The sequence below is a fragment of the Penicillium canariense genome (assembly GCF_028826845.1).
Source record: "Penicillium canariense strain IBT 26290 chromosome Unknown utg000003l_segment0_segment0, whole genome shotgun sequence".
Taxonomy (NCBI): domain Eukaryota; kingdom Fungi; phylum Ascomycota; class Eurotiomycetes; order Eurotiales; family Aspergillaceae; genus Penicillium; species Penicillium canariense.
Window position 1 is genome coordinate 4,015,840 of NW_026622730.1, and position 22,100 is coordinate 4,037,939.

Genomic DNA, 22,100 nt, shown 5'->3' on the forward strand with positions numbered 1-22,100 from the left:
ACGAGCAGAAACCGGTGTATCTAAAGTACGGAGCACGGAGTACGGAGTACACAATGTCTTCTTCCTCTTTTCAAGTTCACTAGTGGATTCACAGAGGGGACCATTCTGGGGAGGTCGAGTCCGTAGAGAACGAGAACTATCGAAGCCGTGCGCGGCCCTGGCCGCGTTGTACCGGGTCCATCGTTACATACGATAGGCACGGCTACAGTATACAGGAGAGTGCTACGGTCTCCCGTCTTCCGTCGTCCGTACGTACCTCCGTAGGGCCTCGTCTGCCAGGGTTATTCTACATCGAGGCTGGTATTCATCTGGGCCGCATTTCTCCCCCCTTTCTAGTCCTCACGCTCCCTTGATATCCCCCGATTCACCGCGACGCTACCACCTCTCTTCTCCCAACTTCATCGTCTCCACCCTCGTCCGTCTAACCCAAACTCCCCTCCCAAAAGTTCGCCTCCGATCAACGACTCCAACTCTCCACTTTTCCTCTTCCCAAAATCTCCACTAGCTTCAACGCTCCCTTCGCCCGTCTCCACCCGACCATTCACCGCGGTCCCGTTCGCCTCTCTCTCCTCACCTTCTCCACGGGCCCCGGCCTGTCGTGTGCGCGCTGTTAGTACACCACCCGAGGACCTACTCCCGTCCTAGTCCTCCCTCTATTATCCCGCCCTTTGCCCCTCGACATCATCGGGATCTGCGTCGTTTTCGGTTCATGGCGCTTTGCCTCCTTCCCCTTTATTATTATCGTCTGCGACCGTAACGGGCGCACAACTTTAAACTCCCCCTCCTCTCAACCTTTCGGCTCTCGACTCTCGACTCTCGACTCTCGACTCTCCCACGCCTCTTCGACCTTCCCTGTCCTCCTCGCTCCCGCCTCTGTCGGTCCCTAGAACCCTCTTCCCTTCTCCCATCGCCTCGCCATCAACCACTTCCCAAATGGCCACTCATGTCCTGACGGCCACCACGGCCGGGCCCGGTACCGCCGTCGCCGGCAACAATCAGATCTCAGTGTACGGCCAACCCTCGCCGACCAACTCGACCACCACCACTCCCACCAACAACTCGCCCACCTCGCCCCGCCTCACCAACAGCACTCTGCACCAGCTGCCGCTCCAGTCGCGCCAGCTGCGCCCGCTGAAGGGTCCTCTCTATGTCCCCGCGGCTCTGCGGCCCACCGAACGCCCCCAGAAGTCCTCTCCCATCACCCCACCGCGCAGCGTGCACGGGTCTCTGGACAGTCTGAACGAAGATACGGAACCCATCAGCCGTCGCTTTACTATGGAGAGCAAGTCCAGCGGAATCAGCAAGGTCGCCGAGCACGAGTGGATGAAGACCGAGCACTTGGGGCTGGTGACGGGTCTGCCGACTCGCGATCACTGGAAAGTGAGTTGATTCCTGTTCTCTTCCCCCCTCCCTCTCCCTCCTTCCCTCCCTGCCTTTATATGATGGGCACGGGCCGGGATGGCGCCATTCGCAGTAGTCGATGTCGTCGAGGTCGGATCTGCGCTCGTCATTCTCATGGGATGGCGTGCTCACCTGCCCTCTTGGCTGGCCTTGACGCCTGGTTGCCTGCGCGATCCTGGATGCTTCGGGTCACTGGACTGGTCCTGGATGACACAAAAATAAGAACAATCTTTGCTAACTCCCTTCCCCTCCGGTAGGCCGACGCTGCTTCCTCCAACTGTGACTCGCCTACCTGCCGCTCTTCATTCGGCCTGTTCGTGCGCCGCCACCACTGCCGCCACTGTGGTCATGTCTTCTGCTACAACCACACCCCTCATGCCGTTCCTCTCGACCAGAATGCTCGCTTCCACCCCGACGGCGTCCTCTCCCGCGCTTGCGACCTCTGCTGGAGCGCCTACCAGCGCTGGGAAGAGACCCGCACCGACCGCCTGAACAGGATCCAGAACTCCATCGACGCCAAGAACACCGAGGGGGAGACCACTCCGTTAGCCGAGGATCTCGAGGCCAGTGAGAACTCGGGCCGTACGGCTCTCAAGGCCAATCTGGGTCAGACTCCCGACGTGGCCGCCAGCGTGCCCCGTGACTGGAATTGGAGCACATTCTGAGCGATCAATAGAACTCTCGGGGTCGTGATCTCGGGTCTCGGTCTACTTGTGGCCAGCGGGTCTGGCAGCGGCTTTCTCGGCTTCTACTTCACTTCTCACCCTCTTCTTTTCTACCCCCTCTTTTCCTCGCTACGCGTCATTCTGATTTGCGACCATCGTTATGGAGTTTTCTGGGCTCTAGGGCCCCTGGGCATCGTGTGCTTTCTGTTTCCCTTTCCACTGGCTTTATTATCTGTCGACACCTGCCCCCTTACGGTAGCCGTGTCTGGTGTTTTGCATGCTGTTATAGAGGATCTTCACGATCGCTGGTTTTCCCTGCGTGACTGATTCGATCCGGCGAGAGACCGGCAGCCTTTTTTTTCTGTTTTTTTTTCTGTGGCTTTTTGTGTTTTGATCAGGATACCCCGTCATTTCTATCGGCAATTTCGTTTCTTCGTCTTTACACTGGTGCCTGATCCTGATCTGCAACGCTGGAGGGATGAAATGGCGCGGGGCTGTACATTCTTCGATGTGCCCCCGAGATGAAATCCAGTCTTGTTTTACAATTGCATCTCTCCACCTTAGTAGCCCTAGAATCTTGGAATCGCGCATTCCCGCCCATCTCTCGATCTGCAGATCTTATCTGACATGCCCCTCCTCTGCATGCACACGGCACGTAATCCACCTTGTACTCTAGTGGAATCCCTCACCGCACTTCCACCCGGCGAAACATGCCGACGTGCGCAATCCCTTCCTCATCCCACTGGCCCAACCTCTCGTCGGTCACGAATCCTAGCCCACTGTACATCCGCTCTACATCCACTTGCGCATGCACGAGCACTAACCCCCGCCATTGGCCCGGGGACCCAACCAATTCGGTCTGTGCCGCCACCTGCGCGGCCGCTGCATCAATCTCCGCCGCGTGTTCCGCCGCCCAGGCCAGCGCCGTCTCCATCAGTCGCCGCCCCAGGCCCAACCCCCGGTACTCGGGCAGGACCGCGACGCGGGTTAGTTTGATGCATGGCTCGTGTGTCCAGTCATACGGGGGCAGATGCTTTGTCGAAGGGTCTTCGGCATGTGTGAGGACGGCGTGTGGTGGTTGTGGGGGGGGGACAAGGCGAATCACCGCGACTGGGCGTGGTGTGCTGGACTCGGGGGAGGGCGAGGGGTCGTACATCACCCATTGCCAGCTCCGCGCATCGTCTTCGTCGATCTCGGCATCCGCGGAGCAGTGCTGCTCGTCCACAAAGACGCGCATTCGCACGATCATCGCATCGTTGAAGACCGGTGGGTTGACTCCGGACTCGTCGGGGAGGGCCAGTTTTGCCGCAGGGCCTGGAGGGGGCTGGATGGCCGTTGTAAGGATAGGCTTGGTTGCCATGGATCATGTGAATGGTAGGTGGTTTCAGAGGGTATATTCCAGTCGTTGTCGTTAGAGTAATCCACTAATCCCGGAAGGCTCCGGTTTAGTGGTGTTTGGTTCTATGAAGTGGAAGTGTACCTAGAGGGGCTTAGGTACCTAGGAAAAAATATATATATATATACATCAAGAAGGTCCGAGCCACAACATATGCTTGCTATATGCTCGAGATTGATCTCACAACTTGGAAATTTCAAAGTCTCAGGAAGGACGTTGACTGGGCCCTAGCCTCAAGGATATGACTCTCAGCCTCAAAGAACAACAAGCAATCGCATAATGGATGCTGCCAACGTGGTGATGGGCCAATCTCCATCTCTGCGGTTTACCACCGCCGACCCACTTCGGTGCAAACAAGCCAAACGTGGTCATGGTCCTGTCCATCGCGAAAATCCTCGTCGTTGACGAAACTTGTATCGCTCTCAATGTCCCTCTACTTCGATGCGGTCGCTATCCTGACCGCGCCATCGACAGGTGGCTCTTTCAAGTCCCGCATTTACAGCGCCCGGAACTTGCGTGCCTCGCCCGCCCAGATCTATGCATTGATCACCGAGGCTTCCAAATGGGATATTGTTCTTGCGGATGTGATTGAAAAGGCGGATATCTTGAGCCTCGAGCGCAAGGTGAGTTGTTTGGAGATTTCCACCAGGTGATACCTGCTGACTGACCAAGTAATCATTGACCTTGATAGCTTTCTCCGGCCCTTGCGCTCCTCCTGGTCTATGACCACCTCCTCTCGAAGAAGGGCATTGCAGCCCCAGCAGCCCACCCACTTCGCCAAGCAGTTGAGCGGCATAAAGTCCGCTTAAAGGCTGAGTTCACGAAAGCCCGGGTGCGCCGGGGATGCGCTTCGGTGGAACAGCTGAAGGCAGCCGTCCTGCGCGAGAAGCGGGAGGCCGATGGCACCAATCAATTTGTCTATCCGCGTTGGGTGCGGGTGAACAATATCCGCAGCACCCTCGAGGACCAGCTGCGCACGACCTTTGCGCAATACGAGCGGGTGGACACTCTGGCCGGCCTCGCACCCGAGGTTGACGACCGGACCAAGCAAAAGCTGTTGTATATGGATCCCAACATCCCCGATCTCGTGGCGGTGCCCTTCGGCGCGGATTTCACATCATCGCCGGCATACAAGAACGGCGAGATCATCCTACAGGATAAGGCATCATGCTTTCCCGCGTATCTCTTGCTGGGTGATCGTGGTCCCAAGGATCCCTGGGAGGGGGACTTGGTGGACGGCTGCGCCGCCCCAGGAAACAAAACTACGCACATGGCATCTTTACTAGCCAAGCAACAGAAGCAGAAGAAGCCCCGGAAGCAGATCATTTCTATGGATGCGTCTAGAGTGCGTTCCAAAACGCTGCAGAAGATGGTCTCGTTGGCCGGCGCGGATCCTACCGTCACCGTGCTACAGGGGCAGGATTTTCTGGCACTTGATCCGATGGATTCTCAGTTTGAGAATGTAACGGGTCTGCTACTCGATCCCAGTTGTTCGGGTAGTGGCATTGTTGGCCGAGATGATGTTCCGCAGCTCACATTACCCCAACCCAAAGTACCCAAGTCCTCCAAGCCACAAGGGAAGAAGAGGAAACGCGGCACCGATGACCGCGACCACCCAGAAGAACCCCAATCAAAGGTGACAGTGGGAGAAACAAGCGCTGCGCCCTCCGATGAGAATGACATCCCTAGCGGAACGGTCGACCACGATCGGCTCACCAAGCTGTCGAATTTACAGGCGCGCATCGTGGAGCATGCCTTGAAGTTTCCCAGCGCAACTCATGTGACCTATAGCACCTGCTCCATTCACCTGATTGAGAACGAGGCCGTGGTGGCCCGCCTCCTGGCATCGGATGTCGCCAAAGAGCGTGGTTGGCGGCTTTTGCGACGCGACGAGCAACCCGAGGGCCTGCGCCGGTGGAAACATCGTGGCGTCCGGCGTGACCGAGATATCGAGACGGGCGTGGAATCTGATGAGAGCGAAGCCGTCGCCGCCCTCTCAGAGGACGACCTCGAGGCTTGCTTGCGTTGTTGGTCTGGCGATTCAGAAGGTCTGGGGGGCTTCTTTGTCGTTGGTTTTGTGCGCGACTCGCAAGAGGATAGAGTTCTTGTGAAGGAGGACTCGGACGCTGGTGAAGGTGGAGATCACACTGTCGAAGACGACGACGATGAAGGTGAAGAGTGGGAGGGCTTTTCCGAGTAGATCCAATATCGCCAGAGCGGACGGGTTCAGCCGTCTCAGCCTGATCATATCAAATTTCCCCTTCATAGCTGCCCAAAACCCCTTCCAGAGCTTCCAAGATCTTAAAGAAAATTTTGATGCCGGTTTCGCACCCGTGCAGCCGTCCACACGTCCAACTTGACCGCGAGCAAGACCGCCTCGTACGCGCCGTTGTTGTCTGGCTGTACCTGCAGCCGCCATTGCCCAGTTCGAACGACCCAGGCCTCATTGTGAGATTCATCTGACCGCTGACGCTTGGCCGGAGGCAAATCATCGTCTGTTTCCATCCCCCCATGAGATTCACAGCACATGGGTGGTTCGATTCACCATCGATCATGATGTCCGTCGCTGGTCCCCAGAGAATCTTCGTTGGGATGTTGCCCAGCTGCGTATCAGAGAGATTCATCTTTTTACCCACCACTTGTAGCAAGCTGGCCATGCGGGACTTGGCTAGCCCGATGAAATCCGCCCGATGGGTTGTACCGTTGATCAGTGTAGACTCGTCTGCGATCTCCAGAACCAGGTCGACCGGATTATCGTCGACAAAGGGGCGAGCGTACAGGACCGACCCCACCCCCGTTCGAGAGGTAGGATCAGGAGCGAAATGAATGCCTGACGGCCGTACGTCTTCCAGGCGAATGATAATCTCTGAGCGCTGGCGGAAGGGATTGAAGCTGATGTGGTGGGGAATCAACTTTTGCTCCAGCCCTCGGAGGTGGAAATAGCGACAATCACGGAGCAGCTCTGCGCGATGGTCCGCATTACGAATATGCAGCGGGTATCCACGCAGAAGGTGAAGGAGTTCTGCAAACACATCGGCGGACCGGTTGGGGACGCTGGGAGGGACGATCGCCGGAGGTCGAAGAAGCCCAACGCGATCTAGGCCGGGGAAGACCTCGGATGGAGAGGCAAAGAAGGCGCCAAAGCCGAGGGTAAAGAAGTTCGGGGAGTCACCGGGGCTGGAGAAGATGCTACGGGGGATCTGGAAGTGGCGGTCGCCGATCTGAATGACGATCTCGGACTCGAATAGTTGGGACATTAATCGGGGTACTGTCGTGGCTCGTTGGTCAGCGGGCAGCCCGCGCTTGGTCGCAAGGTTGGAAACCCAGGGGGAAACTAACAGGTGTAGAACTGCGCGTCGGCGAATAGCTTGACGAACTCGGCGCCATCTCGAGGTCGAACATGATAGCCTGCACTTCATCAGCAGCCAGATTTTGGTCGCCGAGAGTCCAGCATGTAGGGTGTGCGCGTGGGGATGGAGGTTCTGTCTCCTACCTTGGAGGTGGCGGGCGATCTCCTGGAAGATGGCCGGGTCGCGATCAATGTAGAGAGTTCGAACATTGGAGGGATCGGACACGCGCAATTGCTCTTCGAAGAAGCGCGAGAAGTAGGAGGGTGCTGCGGGGGCACGTTAGCTTTGCGATCCGCGGGGAGAAGAGAGCTGCATCCCCACCGTCCGAGGCAATCGAGGCTCCGGAAAGACGAAACAGCTCGGAGCCAATCTGGATGGAGAAGACCTTCTCTGGCGGTAGAGAACAGGCTGATGCTTTGCCGGAGCTGCTGGGGGTGGATGAATTGGAATCCCCGGCCATGCTGTGGGGGGCGGAGGTTGGGTGGTGTTGGGTCGTGTGTGGTGGTATTTGGTTGTTTGGGTTTGTCTGGTGGTGGTTGGCGTTGCTGCGAGTTGTCCGCGCGCCGCCCAAGCTGCTCGAGGCTCGACCGCGCAGGTCGAGCGGTTGATCGATTGATGCATTGCTGGACCGTTCTTTCGTGGTCTCTGCGTATAATTATTTGATTCCATTCCTCTCTACTCCGTACTCTCTCTTCCAATCTTACGTAGCCAATCTCTGGGAGTTCCCGTTCGTGTGTCTCTGTGGGGCATTCCATCATGATAATGAAATCCATAGTAGGGAAGGCGAGGTGCTCTCGAGCTCCCAGTATTCATCCGCGTCATGTCATACATCATACAACCAATCTATTGGGGCATCTGGTACGACTTCGCCATTCCAGGGGGAGGCAATTTTGCTGGGACCTTCACTGTCTCACCCCCCGCCAATTCTTCCCCTATGTATACTCCTCGTCCTCACTTCGCACAGCTGATGAGACTTCCGTGCTGCTCATCTCCAGCTTGACCGGTTCATTCGGGCAGCTCCCGATGAATTCACATGGCGCTGGATCTCGGCTTACCCAGGGCCGCACGAGCTTCTCCGAGAACCTGACGATCGCCCGCGCCACAGGAGCATCTTCAGTGGCCCAACGTCGGCGAAAGACCCACTCGGAGAAAGGGACTAAGCTATGAAACCATGCGACATGCTGCCGAGGCCCCCATCCCTATTCACCCCTCCCCATCTTCACCGGGGCTGGTTCTTCGCTTGTTGGGAGGGGCCGAGCTGCTGCTCGCTCAACCGCTAACCACCGCCCCGGCCTGTGCACGACCAGCATCACTGTGGGGAACGACCAGCGTCCGGGATCCGGGGTGTATATCTGTGCTCTCCACACCCGAACACTTCCACCCCCTCCCCTACTTCGGGATTTCGTCAGCCTTTGACGTATGAGCGCGTTGGACCCTGTATATCGTGGCTAGTCGGCTGTGGATCGATTCGCCCCCCATGACGGATCATATTACTTCATATACTCCGCTGGAGGTTCCCCTGCCTCCAGCTCCGGACCTTTCGTTCTTTACAGATGCGCAGTGGAAGACCCTCTTCGCGTTAACCGATGCCATAGTGCCGTCGATTCGCACGGCTGCCACTGTCAACTCATCGACGGATAAGGTGATTTCGACTGCGGAGTGGGACTCGGCGGTCACCAAGCTATCCTCGTTGATTCCGGGCCCTGATGCTGCAAAGATCGCGACCGTTTATCTGGAAGAGGATGTTTCGTCAAATCCCGTCTTTCGCGCGTGCGTGGGTCGGATATTCGGAGACTATGTGCATGAGGAGGGGAGGAGTGGCTTTGGGTTGATAATGAATGCGCTCAAGTAGGTGTTCCCGACTTCTTTCCCCCCGGCCGCGGTCCATGTTGAAATCGCCCACTGACATCGATGATAGCACTCGAGCGGGCTCACTGATTTTGACCGGGTCAACCAGACTGATTCATCAGCAGCCGATTGCCTTGCGCGAAAAGGTTTTCCGGGGATGGGACTCTTCCCGCCTGCCCCCCCTCCGTGCGGTCTACCGCGGCCTGACGGCCATTGTCAAGAAGTCCTGGGTGATGACAAGCCCAACGATAAATCAGGTGCTCGGGTTTCCCCGTATTCCGGTCCATGGGAAGCCTACCGATGGATTACCGTATGAGTTCCTGCAGTTCCCCGCCGGGGGTGAGCCCGAGACCATCGAGACCGACGTGGTGATTGTTGGGAGCGGCTGCGGTGGTAGTGTGACCGCGAAGAACTTGGCTGAGGCGGGCCTCCGCGTGGTCGTGGTTGAGAAGTCATACTCATATTCCAGCAGATCATTCCCCATGACCCCGAATGAGGCATACATCAACATGTTCGAGAATGCGGGCGCCACCATCAGCGAGGATGGCTCAATGGCGGTCCTGGCGGGCTCAACCTGGGGCGGTGGTGGCACGGTCAACTGGTCTGCCGCTCTGCAGACCCAGGCTTATGTTCGTCAGGAGTGGGCGGATACTGGCCTGCCCTTCTTCACATCCCTTGAGTTTCAGCGAAGTCTGGACCGCGTCTGTGACCGAATGGGAGTCAACACAGAGCACGTCGAGCACAACCGCCAGAATAACGTGATCTTAGAGGGTGCGCGCAAGCTAGGCTATGCCGCCAAAGCAGTGCCGCAGAACACCGGGAATGGCGAGCATTACTGTGGCTACTGCATGTTGGGCTGCCATTCAGCCGGCAAGAAAGGCCCCACGGAAACGTTCTTGGCCGACGCAGGCAAGGCGGGAGCCGTCTTCATTGAAGGCTTCAAGGCCGATAAGGTGATATTTGACGGAAAGACTCAGAATGGCAGGCGGGTCGCGATTGGCGTGGAAGGCACTTGGACATCGCGCGATTCGTATCTTGGCATCAATGGAAATGGGGCCGTGAAGCGCAAGATAATTATCAAGGCCAAGAAGGTGGTTGTTTCGTCAGGAACCTTGCAAAGCCCTCTTTTGCTGCTGCGGAGTGGCATCAAGAATTCTCAGGTTGGAAAGAATCTGCATCTGCACCCAGGTAAGCTCTCATTTTCTCACTTGGATTTGGATTTGAATTTGGATATCCGGAGGACCTGTACTTATCCCCATACCTTTGGACAGTCATGGGTGGCGGCGCGGTGTTCGACGAGTCGGTTCGCCCGTGGGAAGGCGCGGCGCTGACGACAGTGGTGAATGAGTTCGAGGACCTGGATGGACATGGACACGGCGTCAAGATCGAGGCCGTGTCGATGATGCCGTCCGTGTATATTCCGGTCTTCCCGTGGCGAAATGGCCTGGACTATAAGCTGTGGGCGGCGGGGATGAGTCGCAGCACGAGCTTCATCACGCTGACCAAAGACCGCGATGGCGGACGGGTCTTCCCCGACCCGGCGGATGGTCGTCCTAGGATTGATTATACCGTCTCCAACTTCGACCGGCGCCACATCGTGGAGGGCTTGATTGCTGCCGCGAAGATCGCGTACATATCTGGCGCGAAGGAGTTCCATACGACCTATCGTGACATTCCGCCCTTCGTCCGTCCAGATGCGTCCAACCCCGATGCCCCAGAGGGGACCAACGATGCTGCTCTGCAGAATTGGATTGCTGAGCTGCGCCGCAAATCCCCCCCTCAACCCCGAACGGGGCCTGTTCGCCAGTGCACACCAGATGGGGACGTGCCGGATGGGCTCGTCCCCCAAATCCAGCGTGGTAGACCCGCACTGCCAGGTCTGGGGTACTGATGGATTGTACGTTGTGGATGCATCGGTGTTTCCTAGTGCCAGCGGCGTGAACCCGATGGTCACCAACATGGCCATTGCTGATTGGGCTAGCCGAAACGTCGCCCTGGCGTTGGGCAAGCCCCGAGGCGACCGGAACGGCATGGCCCGCCTCTAAAGACAAGCTGTATATACATACTCCTATATACCCATCTCTCCTCATGTTTGTTGAAAGACTCGGTACCAAACTATCGCAAGCTCTGCCATGTCTTTTCCTTATGATATCCCAACACCGATCACACTGCTACAAACTACAACGAATTTTAACGTTTATTTACCTTGCTAAAGTCTCAGCGCTGGCTGGTGTTCTTTGAGTCATCATCATCATTATCAGTGTTTCTCATTATCTTTTCATTTCGGGTGTTTTGAACTAATCTAGAATCCTCGGTGGGGACTAGGAGTTTAACCCTGATACGGCTGGCGCTTCTCAATGAAGTTCTTCTCTCCGAAGGCCTGCTTCACACCATCGAGCTCGATGGTACGCTCGTACCAGGCCACGGTGATGGGGTACTTCTGGCGCATCTCGGCGTCGATAACCATGGAGAATCCCCAGACCAGGGCGGAGGCGACGGTGATATCGGCCATGCTGACCTTGTCGTTGCTGACGAACCAGGTGCGGCCCTTCAGATAGGTCTCGAGGCAGGCTAGCGAGCGCTCCAGGCGCTGCAGGTTGTTGGTCTCGGTGGTCTCGTCGTAGGGCCGGATCTTGAGACGCCACAGGGCCAGCTGAGTGACCGGGTCCAGGATCTCGCCCTGGGCATAGCAGATCCACTGGCGGATGGTCGCGCGCTCGGCGACGGTGGCGCCGAGCAGCTGGGCGGCGGCGGGGCCACTGTCGGCGATGTACTGGGCGATGGCGTCGGACTCGAACAGGGTGGTGCCGTCGGCGGCCTCAAAGGCCGGGACCTTGCCGAGGGGGAACTTGGACAGGAACTCCTCGGTCTTGTTGGTCTTGCCCATGGCGAAGTCCGGGAAGATGGCCAGCTCCAGGCCATTGATGTTGGCCGCAGCCTGGGCCTGTCAAACCGCGCATGCGCTGTTAGCAGGGAAGTGGGGAGGGGGCCGAAGAGAGGGAGGAGCGGGAGCGTACCTTCATGACCCGCGGGCTGGGCGTGTACGAGTAGATCGTGCCGAATGGTGCCATTGTGGAGGAGGATGAGGTGAGAGGTGAGAGCTTGTAGAGAATCTCAGACTATGCTCATTTCGCGGGAATTGGAGTTAAAAAGGCCGGCGCTTTCGTCACACCGTGTTCCCCCTCGCTCTCCTGCGCTTAATAATGGCGGAGAGTGGGGTGGAAACGGGTGGAAAGTGATTGCTAACCGCAAGGTAAGAATCCCGTGCCGAGTGGATTTTGGCCTTGCGGCGTCATGAACATCTTGGAGGGGAGGAAGTGAGTTAAGGGTTGGATAGAAGTATGGAAGTATGGAAGTATGGAAGTATGGAAGCATCGAAGCGAGGCACAATCGACAGGGGTCCATGGCGTGATCTGTAGTCAGCATTGTAACTACCATACCCAAGGCTGATAGGTTGATAAGCTATCCTAGCGATACTGTAGAGATATCTATGTACTGTACCATACAGAGAGCATCAGTGGATGCTCCGTCGCTGTAGCCAGGGTTCGAACACGCTGGAGGCGACGTCGTTCCTTCACGTTCCAGGACTGCAGCACCTCCGGGAACCTCCAACCTCCACCGTTGAATATTCGACCTTCAGCCTCCCTTCAACGTTCACCCTTTTCATAATACAACCTAACCTTTGGATATCAGTCCCTTTTCATGCCAAATTTCCTCCATCTCCCACCCGAACTTCATGTCCTGATCGCCTCCTTTCTACCCATCGGTGACCGGCTTCAGTTCAGGCTGACGTGTGCCTACTTGTACGAACTGATTACCCGACCCTCGCACGAGGAGCTACTGCTGACCGAGTCCACCGACTGGGCCCGTAACCGCGATGTCTACGCATGTCGCTATTGCCTCCGGCTGCGCCCGGCAGGTCTGTTTGCGGACCGGATGTTACGACGGCGCCGTGGCCGATCGGGGCGTGATAGCGACAAGCGCTTCTGCATCGAGTGTGGTCTACAACCCCGCGAGGGCACGGCACGATACGGCCCGGGCGCGCAACTCACCATCCAGGGCCACTTTTATGTGTTCTGCCTCTCTTGTCGGCGCTTCCAACCAGGGGCAGTCGATCGCCTCGGGCGACACACCTCCGAGTGTGTAGAATGCTGGCGGCAGCCTTACTCATGATGATTCAGCAAGATGTTGATGGTTTAGAATCTTGGTGCATTCAGCTCAGACTCAACACATATCTATCACCTTGCATCACGTACAGCACCACTGCACCGTGATCTAAGGGCCTGGCCAACACGGCTCGCAGGCCCAATCGTGCACTCATCATGGTTCTCGGGACCCCACTCAACTTGCTCGAGAACCAAGGACGTCAACTCCTGAGATACCCAAGTATGAAGCAAACGACGAAATTGGCGCATGGAATATCAATCTTGCCAAACAGATAGGAACGGCATTTCATGCCTGGCACGCCTCCGATAATTTCAAATAATTCCGGCAGTCTGGGATTCAAGTCAGCCATTCTGGTCTGCGTGTCTCACCCCGGACTCTACTATACTCACTGCTATTCCCCATATCGTCTCCGAATAGGCTGGTCAGGAGATCCTCGCCATCGCGAGTGCCCTCATCAGGTGTATAGGTGACGGCCTTCTTTCCCAGGGCCAGTCCAATCACGGAGGGGAAGGGGTTGAGGGTCTTTAAGCTGGGCTTGTCGCCACGGACCTCAGCTAACATTTGTTGGTGAATGTTCATGGCTGCATAGTGGCCCATGTGCATTGCGCCTCCGCAGCGTTTGATCCCGGGCCAGGCGGCGAGATCCCCGACAGCATAATGGTGCTCTGCGTTGGGAATATTTCCAGAGAATTGCAACCTCATGGGATGTCAGACGACGATCCCAGAAGAGCATTATACAGGGAGGGAGGGACTTACGATGGGTGTACTTTCACATAACCTGTCTCGTCCAGCGCCTGAGGAGCCAGATACGTGGATGTGGGAATGCATCGCGAGATGGCACTCAGCACATGTCCCGTCGTGATCTGCCGTCCATCACCCAGTGTCAAGCGCCATGTTGGCTGGTTGCTTTCAGTATCAACCACGGTAGTGTCCACCACACGCTGCCCTAAGATAACTTTGACACCTCCCTCCCGCAGGATGGAATCGACCCGCTCCGCAAAGTCATTGGGCAACGGCTCCGATGAGAGTAATCGATCCCTCGAATGGACCAGGGTGACCCTCTGCTGTGGTTCGAGCATCTTCAACTCGGCGGCCATCTCCACCCCAACCGCACCTACGGTCCCCCGATTCAAGTGTTAGATCCAAGAAACCAAAAATTCCGTTTGATATCAAAGGTGTATGCGTACCGCCGCCGACGACTACTACACCGTGGGCATTGCGTACATTTTCCGTATGTTTTCTGGTCTCCCCGAGAAAATCATCTCGCCGCAGGGATTCAGGAACCGTGGGAAACACTCGCCGCAGCCCGGAACTCACGATGAGGAAGTCATAGGACTCGGTCGTGGTTAATTTGGTGGCTGTATCCAAGATATGGGCGGTCTGAGCTGCACAGTCTACTTTGGTGACGGTGCCCTGAATGATTTTGAAGTCGGCAGATTTGAGAGCAGGGATGTCCTGGAATCGAGTCCAGGATTCTGAGGCCAACTTCTCGCAAGCTAAGGATTTGGGAGACCCGATGAGATGGACTGGACGGAGCGTGTTAGCGGGGCACCACGGCTTCCAGTTATACCCAAATACCTACAATATCCGTCGCGCTCATCGACGATGGTGGTTTGAATGGGAATCCGATGTGCCGGGGGCGGGCCATCATAGGCATAGTTGAAACGAGGCAGACGGCCCCGTGAGAGATCCCAGAGGTTCAATGCGGCAGAGAGACCCCCGTAGGAGCCGCCGATGACAAGAACCCGAAAGGAGCGGGCGACTGCCAGCACGCCGTCGTTGGAAGGCATTGTGAGATGTTGAGAACTGACGAGATGTCAAAGAGAAACACAAAAAACTAAGGAAAGGAAAGGAGAGAGAAAAAAAAATGGAAAGGCCCCGAGGCGTGGAAATCATGGTGGCTTAGCATCATCAACTCTGCTCTGAGCTAATCCTGGACTCGGCACCACTCTAACTCGGATCGATCTTATCAGATGCGATATCGGTGCTGTTCTACGGTTCTGACCCACTGAGGGTTTGAATGTCTTGTAAGGTTTGAGTCATGGAACATACAGTAGCATTTTGATAAATTGTTTTCCAGCGCCCGTACGAAATTATCAGATCCGATCCGATCCCAGCCGGAGTGACACGAGCCATACGCCCAGAAAAGATCAACGCTCGGCTGGGCTCGCAAAGTGCGGAGTGGGGCTATACATACTGTACTTGGATTACGTCCAGTATACTGTGCATGGCTACTGTACTGTGGATCCAGCGCCGTACAATGACTGACCACAAGTATTCAAACTCTACTGTAAGTACTGTAGTACCCCTATTTGTAACCATTTTAGCTACACCGCCTACTAATAGATGATACTAGACCGGAGCCCTTACGATGATAGTTACTATGCCGCATAGAGTAGACTAGACCCCCAGGGACGAAGGGTGGCATACAAGAAAGTAGGTAGCGATGAATGGAGAAAAATGAGATTCTGCTAGCAGACAGATCAGTAGCCTCGTGGGGCCGAAGTATCAGGGTTTCAATACTGATGGACCGCCGCTATATGTCCTCTTCCACTGTGCACGAATCATAATGTACTGTAGTGTATACGCACGGGCCTGTACACGGCAGTAATCAGCCGCACTAGAACTTTCCGGAGAAGAGTTCTCTCTAACTGAATGGATTCCGAGGAAAATTTGTGTTCCCATGCAGCAGTTTCTAGTCGGGAACTGGCCCACTCTTTCGAGATCCACCGATTTGGGCGGCAGAAGTGGAAGGTCTAACGCCCTCTAATTATCCCCGCAAGACAGACGGCGCTTGTCAAAGCTGTTGAATACAACTTGACTCTGATAGTGAGGATTAAATCCCCGTTGGGGCGACCCGTGCATGCACCGCGTCCAGTGCCTCTTCTTGAGCTTTTTGAGACGCGCATTTACCGCCACCGCAAACAGATGCATGGACATTTTAAGCAGTTGGATCTCTTGCGGAATGATCTCCAAACACCTAAGAGTTGGAGTGTGAATAACTGCATTCGCTTTACCAAGATTCACATCTGCTAGATATCTTCTCCGGGCCCATGAATACGTAACATGGGTATACAAAGCGGGGTTGTTATTTCCTCCTCTTTTGCGAACTATGGATGAGATATTAATGAAGTATCTCGCACTACTCCGTGCTGAAGGCACTGTAGACTGTAGGCTGAAGCCAAGCTATATTTCGCAATACATATGGAATGCAGTAGTAGGACTTCGGACCTGACTGCGAGCCAGGCCGTTGGGCAGATGTAATTACACGTGGAGAGGCATCGTGAGAGATGGCCCCGCCCGTTCACCGGTACGGTATTATTCCTATTATTCCCTAGCGTAGTATGGTTAATCGATAAGGCGCGCATGCGTAGGATCCTGAGTCAAATGAACTCGCAACAACCAGTGGTGCCGGCTAGCTCTTCCCTGTGCCTTGCTTTTCCCTGCTCATGTTGCAGTGGAAGCTGCCCGATTGCTTTAGGTCGGTAAATAAGGGCAGGGTCGGTGTACCGAGAGTACGAAGCGCAGCTAAGATGAAATAACTATAACTGGGTTGGGACTTGAGCCATGGGACGTGAGCAGGTGGTGGGTAGGGTGGTATTGGCGGATTACCACACAATACCGGGCGGGCTGGCCTGTCCAATCACGTAGGGCTCGTCGATCAGACAAGATTGTCATCTAATCTGATTGCGCTGAACCCAATTTCCCCCTCACCCCTCCCAAACGACCAAAACCGGAAAACCCGACAAAAAGAAACCCAGCGGCTGGGCCCGCCAACTCGCTCAGGAAATCGCGCAATTTGCCCAGCTTTCGTCAACGTTACTAGTGGCTTTCGCAGTCCCCATTTTACAGTACTTGATAGCCGAAAGTTCCGAACTTGGATCATGACATCTGATAAGATTTTCCGCGGAGCTGCTATCAACAAGTAAAAAGATTTTTTGGCCCTCCATGCGACAAAAGAGCAATTCATAAATAGGACAAACACGACACTCAGATCGAAGGGGGGTATTCGCAGAACCAGACACTTCCAATGACCGCCGTGGGTGGATGATTATGCCTAGTGTCCTCGCTGCGTCAGCGCTGCGGTCGCCATCTGCCGCAAATCCACCTTTCGGACTTTGCCGCTCCCTGTCACCGGCACCACGCTGGACACACCCTCCTCACCAAAGACAAACACATGCTGCGGTGCCTTGTGTCGACCGAGCGTCTCCCGTGTCCAGGCGCGTAGCTCGTCATCGGTTGGTCGGCTCTGACCGGAAGTGAGCTGGATGAAGGCTCCGACCACCTCGCCGTATTTCTGGTCAGGAATGCCGATAACGGAGGCCAGATCGATGTGTGGGTGCGCCGCCAAGCGCTCCTCGATTTCAAGGGGGTAGATGTTCTCGCCGCCGCGAATGATGATATCTTTGAACCGACCGGTAATGCTGCAGTAGCCCAGCTCGTTGAATGAAGCCTCGTCGCCCGTCTTCAGCCACGTTACTCCGTCGGCGTCAGTGACCATGGCCTCGGCGGTTTTCTCCGGGTTGTGCCAGTAACCTTTGGTGAGTTGATACCCGGAGATGCAGAGCTCGCCCCGCTGGCCAACGGGCACGATGGTACCCTCTGCATCGATAATTTTGGCGCGAGCGTGGGGCAAGACCTTGCCGACGGTAGTCAACCGGGTGTGGATGCTATCGGTGGTGAATGCATTGAAACAAGTGGGCGAAGCTTCGGTTAGACCTAACCAGAGGATCAGCATGGTCGATTTGGATTTCACTCAAGGAAGTGACACCGGAGCGGTTGGTACCATAGCTGCTAGTATACTCCGTCATGTTCAGTTCGTCCAAAAGTCGCTTCATCAATGGCCGTGGCACTGGTGCGCCGGCGATAATCCCTGTGCGCAAGTTGGAGGTATCGAAATTCGCAGGCTTGGGGATGCTGAGAATGGCCTCGAACATGGTGGGGACACCATGTAGCGCCGTACACTTTTCGTCGGAGATGGCGTGTAGTACGGCCTTGGGGTCGAAGGTCTCGCTCGGGAAGATGATTTTGGAACCGTGGGTGACCACTGCCAGCATGCCCAGGACCAGCCCGAAGCAATGGAAGAGCGGAGGCGGGCAGCACAGAATGTCGAAGGAGGAAAGATTCATGCGGTCGCCAATAAATCGCGAGTTGTTCACAAGGTTACTGCAGAAAATTGGTAAGCATGTTGGGTATTTTGATTCCATGTAAAGTCATCCAAGCATACTGGTGTGTCAACATGGCCGCCTTTGGATTGCCGGTCGAGCCGCTGGTGAATTGCAAGTTACAGACGTCGTCGGGCCGCAGTTCGGCTTCGCGGTCCTGCAACAGATGGGTCTCTTGGGACCGGCCGCGGCCAATCACTTCACTGTAAGTGGTGAAGTTGGGGTAGCTGCCACGGAGGATAACGATTTCGTCGAGGCATTTTGATGTCGCATTCTGCTTGGGCTTGGGGCCGAGCTCCGCTAGGACCTCCTCGAGGTTGTGACGGCCAATATGCGGTGTCATAAACAACAGACGACAGTCTGTATATCAATTGCACGTCACGCAGATCAGTAAACAATCCTCGATGGCAAGTGCGGGGCATCGGGGGATTTACCGGTGTGATTGAGAGCATAGTAGAGCTCCGAGGGCGTATATGTGTTGTTCAAGACAACCAAAATGGCGCCGACTCGCGCAGCCGCAAAGAAGACGGAGATATACTGCTCGCAGTTGCCTGCCATAATGCCAATGCGGTCACCCTTTTGGATGCCCATGGCGAGCATGCCCCGTGCAAGGCGATCGGCCTCATCCTTCAATTCGGCATAGGTCCATCGCGCCCCGGTCCACGGAAACACTAAGCATTCGTAATCGCCATACTGCAGTGCTTGCAAAGTCAGCAGCTCTCCGAGAGTGATGTCCAATAGCTCCGGTTGAGTTGGTCCCGCGACAATTGACCACTGCAGCGGCGCTGGGACGGGCTGGATATGGGACAGCGTCTGCTGCAGGCGTTGAACACTCCGGGGGACAGCCATGGCCGAGATACAGCTGGACGAGGGCCCAGAAAAGCGAAGGTGAGGAAGACAATGTGCGGGAACAGATGGAGCGTATCTGTGGGCTTATAGCAGGAGCCGATGATACCGCGGCAATAATTTTCAAATCAGATCAGATAGCCATCGATCAATCAGATAGGCTCCTGTGGTTCTGTGGTGGAGCGGCGTATTTGGGTGGATGCGTACCGGGCGTGACCCGTATAGAACGGAAGAGCCCGTAACAAGCAAAGCTGCAGTCATTCTGGAACCTCTTGGCATGCTGGTCCACTCCATGGCACGGACGCGCAGAAGCGAGATCCCCGTCTCCCATGGCGCCCATCGCTCATCCTGCTCAGCATTCTTACCACAGGACGCCTTGGTAGTGGCCCTCGAGGCAAGATATCGGCGATGGCCCTCAAGCCTTTTTCGCATGGACGGACCCGACGGCTTGTGGGCTGAGCAGGAAACCTGGTGATCACCCATTCATCTCAGCAACTGGCTGCTCAGTGGATATTGCTCGCATTCTGCTCAGCTGGTGGCGGCGATCGTCCACGGAAATTTCCTAGCATGGATATGCTCTCCGGATCTTTTCGTCACGGTGTGTACGGCGTCAAACCGGGTAGGGAGCATGAGAGTGGAGCACAGCCTGTTTCGCTTCCAGCTGGTCCACTTTGATTCCGTCGGCGGGCCTCGTGGCGCCCCGCTCGGATCAGATAATTTCTGTTTCGGATGGCATGAAGACTCCACGTTTGTATTGCTGTTAGTTTGATGATTATAATGTATCATGATGACTGACGGGTCTGTTGTCTGGCTCACTCTCCACTGTACTATGGTACCTCGTCTGTATTCTGCTTTGTCTTTTCAGCCCGGTATCGGCGCGTCGGTCCCGGATTTCTGCTCAACCTTGCCCGCTGGGTCCGCCGTACAGATTGTTCGACGATCTTTGTGCTCCATTCCTTCGGCATGCAGGGGCGTCGTCCACTTGACCGACTGCTCCCGGGAGGTCAATTGGACTGGCTAGCCAGGACCCGCTCTCTCAGGCCTTTGCACTGATTCTTGAAAACATAGTGCAAATATCGGCATCTATCAGGGAAAGGCAGGTCAACTCTTTCTCACGTACGGGACCAATCCATGAAGATCGTTAGATAGAATGTAAGCAAGGGCCTTCAATTAAAAAGTGTTTAATTACATTAATTGACCGTCCCAGAAAGACAACAAACGAAAGTGGAACGAATGACTGGCACACGAGAGGTCAGCGGACGAATAGGAAGTCCAACTTCTCTCAGGGCACCAGAACAGAAGACCCTTGCCCGTGCGTTCAAGTGTACATGTATGTACGTGATGGCTTTGTATACTCCTCCCCGGGGCAGCGATCGCCGTTGCACATAGTCGGCCTCATGACTTTTTTCAATGGGGTGTAGAGGAGATCAGTGTCGAATTTACAGCAGCGAGCCCAGGGCAACACAAGGAACAGCGAGACCAACCACGTTGTTGTTCTAATCAGATTAGCTGGCTGTTTCTTGCTCCAGGTTGAGAGAAATGCACATACCGCCTCGGCGTGGTTGTTCTGGCAGCAAGCAATGTTCTGCTTGCACTTCTGCTCCACCAGACCTTGCAGGTTGGTGGGAACGAGGTTCACAACGGGGACTAGAGATGGAAGTCAGGAAATGTCACGCAGGTTGGCCGAAGCAAGCGTACCGTTCAGGTTGAGGTCATTGCACTGGCCGAAGAGGCCAAGGCCATCACCACCGGGGCCACCACCGAGGGCAGTTTGAAGGACACCCGCGAGGGGACCGGAGTTCTCGGTGACGATGTCATGGGTGTAGGTAGCCTTGTTGCAGCAGGAGACCTTGGCATCATTGCCGCACTTGGCATTGGCCTGCTCGAAGGTGGTCCCCTGCTTCACGGGGAACTTGATGTTGTCACCCTGGCTGGCAACACCGTCGCCAGACTGGGGGAGAGCCATGGCGGCAGCAGCGAAGAGGAGAGCGGAAGTGAAGAACTGCATTTTGGTGGATGATTGGCTTTGAAAAACACAAAGTGATCTGTCAGAGAGAATGAGCGACTGAAGGTCTGCAAAGGTTGAAGTTGATTGGAAAAGTGAATGTGCTTGGGGATGAAGAATGAGAAACGAAGCCGGAATCCTCGTCGCTTTTATAGCCGCTGTTCCTCGTGCCTAACCTCTTCGAGCTTTTTGAAGCTGGGGTATTTTGGGCTCCGACACACACATGTTGTTGTCCAGCTTGAGATGCCCTGCGTCGCACATGGTGGGCCCTTGAAACCAATAGTCTGGACGACCCTGCTGGCGGCGACCGCAGATTCTTGCTTATTGCGGAATTATAGAAAACCGGGGTTTCAGAGAGCGTCCTAGCCACAACAGCGTAGGACACGTTCAACCTTGAGGCTGCAGCTGCAGGAACCGGTGTGGAAGGTACCTGTCGATCCTTAAAACCCCAGTTTAACTAGCTGCACGCAGGACGGAACATACAGCAGTATGTACGACAGAGTAGCAGATACGAACATGGCTGAGACCCGCATCCCAGAGTGGATGCCAGGCTGCCAGAATACGAACCGCGGGGACGTGAGCCGGCTGGGCTCTATTGAAAGGGGGTCTTGGTTGAGATTGAGATCAGCTTGCAGGATGCAATACTTGCTTTTTTGCCTTTGAGCTATGGCGTTGTGTTCCCCGGAGAGATCGGCAAAGTGATCTATCAAACGTTCCACTAGTCGACTAGCCCCATCCGGGGGGCGCTCGTCCACTAAAACCAAGAAAGAGAATATCACACAACAAAGTGCCGACCGATGCGACCGGGTAGTATGGCCTCTGTTGCGACTCAGAGATTTCCAGCCATATGCGGTTCCTGTTTCTTTTTGCTTTTCTTTCGAGAGCTGGCGTCCAGATCCACTCGACTGCGACACCGCCTTCGGGCATGCAGTTACTTGATAATCAATAATCTTCATGCAGGGAGGTGTAGGGTTAGCCTCCTGCATCACGCAGAATCACAAGAATTACCTGCCCCTGCTGTAAATCCCTCCTCAACCAGGCTTATACGAAGTCGATCTCTCAACTACAGGGGTAATGATTGAGTAAACTGAGAAGATCCAGCCATTGATCAGGTAGCAACCCACGGGTCCTTGGACTATTTGGACAATTTCTTTTTCCAAGGGGCTCGCTGATGCCCAAGGCTCAGTTCTATTCTGTCTTACGCGATGGAAATATCTAAGCATATCCAAACAGATCGTCACAACAAAAACCAGGTTC

General features: G+C 55.4%; 10 protein-coding genes across 10 annotated transcripts; 4 read left to right on the forward strand and 6 right to left on the reverse strand.

The window, feature by feature from the left end:
• Nucleotides 1-933: 933 nt before the first annotated feature.
• Nucleotides 934-2,066, forward strand: N7482_006325 (FYVE zinc finger domain-containing protein; the record flags this gene model as incomplete). The annotated part of the gene is made up of 2 exons (XM_056688450.1): nt 934-1,380; nt 1,659-2,066. 2 exons carry the CDS (start codon nt 934-936, stop codon nt 2,064-2,066), a joined length of 855 nt encoding a protein of 284 aa, XP_056544005.1.
• A 685-nt stretch (nt 2,067-2,751) lies between these two features.
• N7482_006326 (GNAT family N-acetyltransferase) lies at nt 2,752-3,426 on the reverse strand (the record flags this gene model as incomplete). Its single annotated transcript, XM_056688451.1, has 1 exon — nt 2,752-3,426. One exon carries the CDS (start codon nt 3,424-3,426, stop codon nt 2,752-2,754), a length of 675 nt encoding a protein of 224 aa, XP_056544006.1.
• A 461-nt stretch (nt 3,427-3,887) lies between these two features.
• Nucleotides 3,888-5,662, forward strand: N7482_006327 (rRNA (cytosine-C5-)-methyltransferase RCM1; the record flags this gene model as incomplete). Its single annotated transcript, XM_056688452.1, has 2 exons — nt 3,888-4,085; nt 4,154-5,662. 2 exons carry the CDS (start codon nt 3,888-3,890, stop codon nt 5,660-5,662), a joined length of 1,707 nt encoding a protein of 568 aa, XP_056544007.1.
• Nucleotides 5,663-5,763: 101 nt separating this feature from the next.
• N7482_006328 (uncharacterized protein) lies at nt 5,764-7,272 on the reverse strand (the record flags this gene model as incomplete). The annotated part of the gene is made up of 5 exons (XM_056688453.1): nt 5,764-5,957; nt 6,008-6,730; nt 6,802-6,870; nt 6,956-7,078; nt 7,134-7,272. The coding sequence occupies 5 exons, from the start codon at nt 7,270-7,272 to the stop codon at nt 5,764-5,766; spliced, it is 1,248 nt and encodes a 415-aa protein (XP_056544008.1).
• A 1,017-nt stretch (nt 7,273-8,289) lies between these two features.
• Nucleotides 8,290-10,705, forward strand: N7482_006329 (uncharacterized protein; the record flags this gene model as incomplete). The annotated part of the gene is made up of 4 exons (XM_056688454.1): nt 8,290-8,660; nt 8,731-9,848; nt 9,932-10,544; nt 10,588-10,705. 4 exons carry the CDS (start codon nt 8,290-8,292, stop codon nt 10,703-10,705), a joined length of 2,220 nt encoding a protein of 739 aa, XP_056544009.1.
• Nucleotides 10,706-10,989: 284 nt separating this feature from the next.
• Nucleotides 10,990-11,731, reverse strand: N7482_006330 (glutathione S-transferase family protein; the record flags this gene model as incomplete). The annotated part of the gene is made up of 2 exons (XM_056688455.1): nt 10,990-11,604; nt 11,678-11,731. 2 exons carry the CDS (start codon nt 11,729-11,731, stop codon nt 10,990-10,992), a joined length of 669 nt encoding a protein of 222 aa, XP_056544010.1.
• A 631-nt stretch (nt 11,732-12,362) lies between these two features.
• N7482_006331 (F-box domain protein) lies at nt 12,363-12,833 on the forward strand (the record flags this gene model as incomplete). The annotated part of the gene is made up of 1 exon (XM_056688456.1): nt 12,363-12,833. The coding sequence occupies one exon, from the start codon at nt 12,363-12,365 to the stop codon at nt 12,831-12,833; it is 471 nt and encodes a 156-aa protein (XP_056544011.1).
• A 279-nt stretch (nt 12,834-13,112) lies between these two features.
• On the reverse strand, nt 13,113-14,617 carry N7482_006332 (putative pyridine nucleotide-disulfide oxidoreductase AMID-like; the record flags this gene model as incomplete). Its single annotated transcript, XM_056688457.1, has 5 exons — nt 13,113-13,156; nt 13,217-13,524; nt 13,584-13,941; nt 14,015-14,353; nt 14,410-14,617. The coding sequence occupies 5 exons, from the start codon at nt 14,615-14,617 to the stop codon at nt 13,113-13,115; spliced, it is 1,257 nt and encodes a 418-aa protein (XP_056544012.1).
• A 2,267-nt stretch (nt 14,618-16,884) lies between these two features.
• sidI (putative long-chain-fatty-acid-CoA ligase) lies at nt 16,885-18,841 on the reverse strand (the record flags this gene model as incomplete). The annotated part of the gene is made up of 4 exons (XM_056688458.1): nt 16,885-17,546; nt 17,614-17,993; nt 18,055-18,352; nt 18,427-18,841. The coding sequence occupies 4 exons, from the start codon at nt 18,839-18,841 to the stop codon at nt 16,885-16,887; spliced, it is 1,755 nt and encodes a 584-aa protein (XP_056544013.1).
• Nucleotides 18,842-20,277: 1,436 nt separating this feature from the next.
• N7482_006334 (conidial hydrophobin Hyp1/RodA) lies at nt 20,278-20,846 on the reverse strand (the record flags this gene model as incomplete). The annotated part of the gene is made up of 3 exons (XM_056688459.1): nt 20,278-20,334; nt 20,388-20,485; nt 20,537-20,846. The coding sequence occupies 3 exons, from the start codon at nt 20,844-20,846 to the stop codon at nt 20,278-20,280; spliced, it is 465 nt and encodes a 154-aa protein (XP_056544014.1).
• Between the last annotated feature and the right edge of the window lie 1,254 nt (nt 20,847-22,100).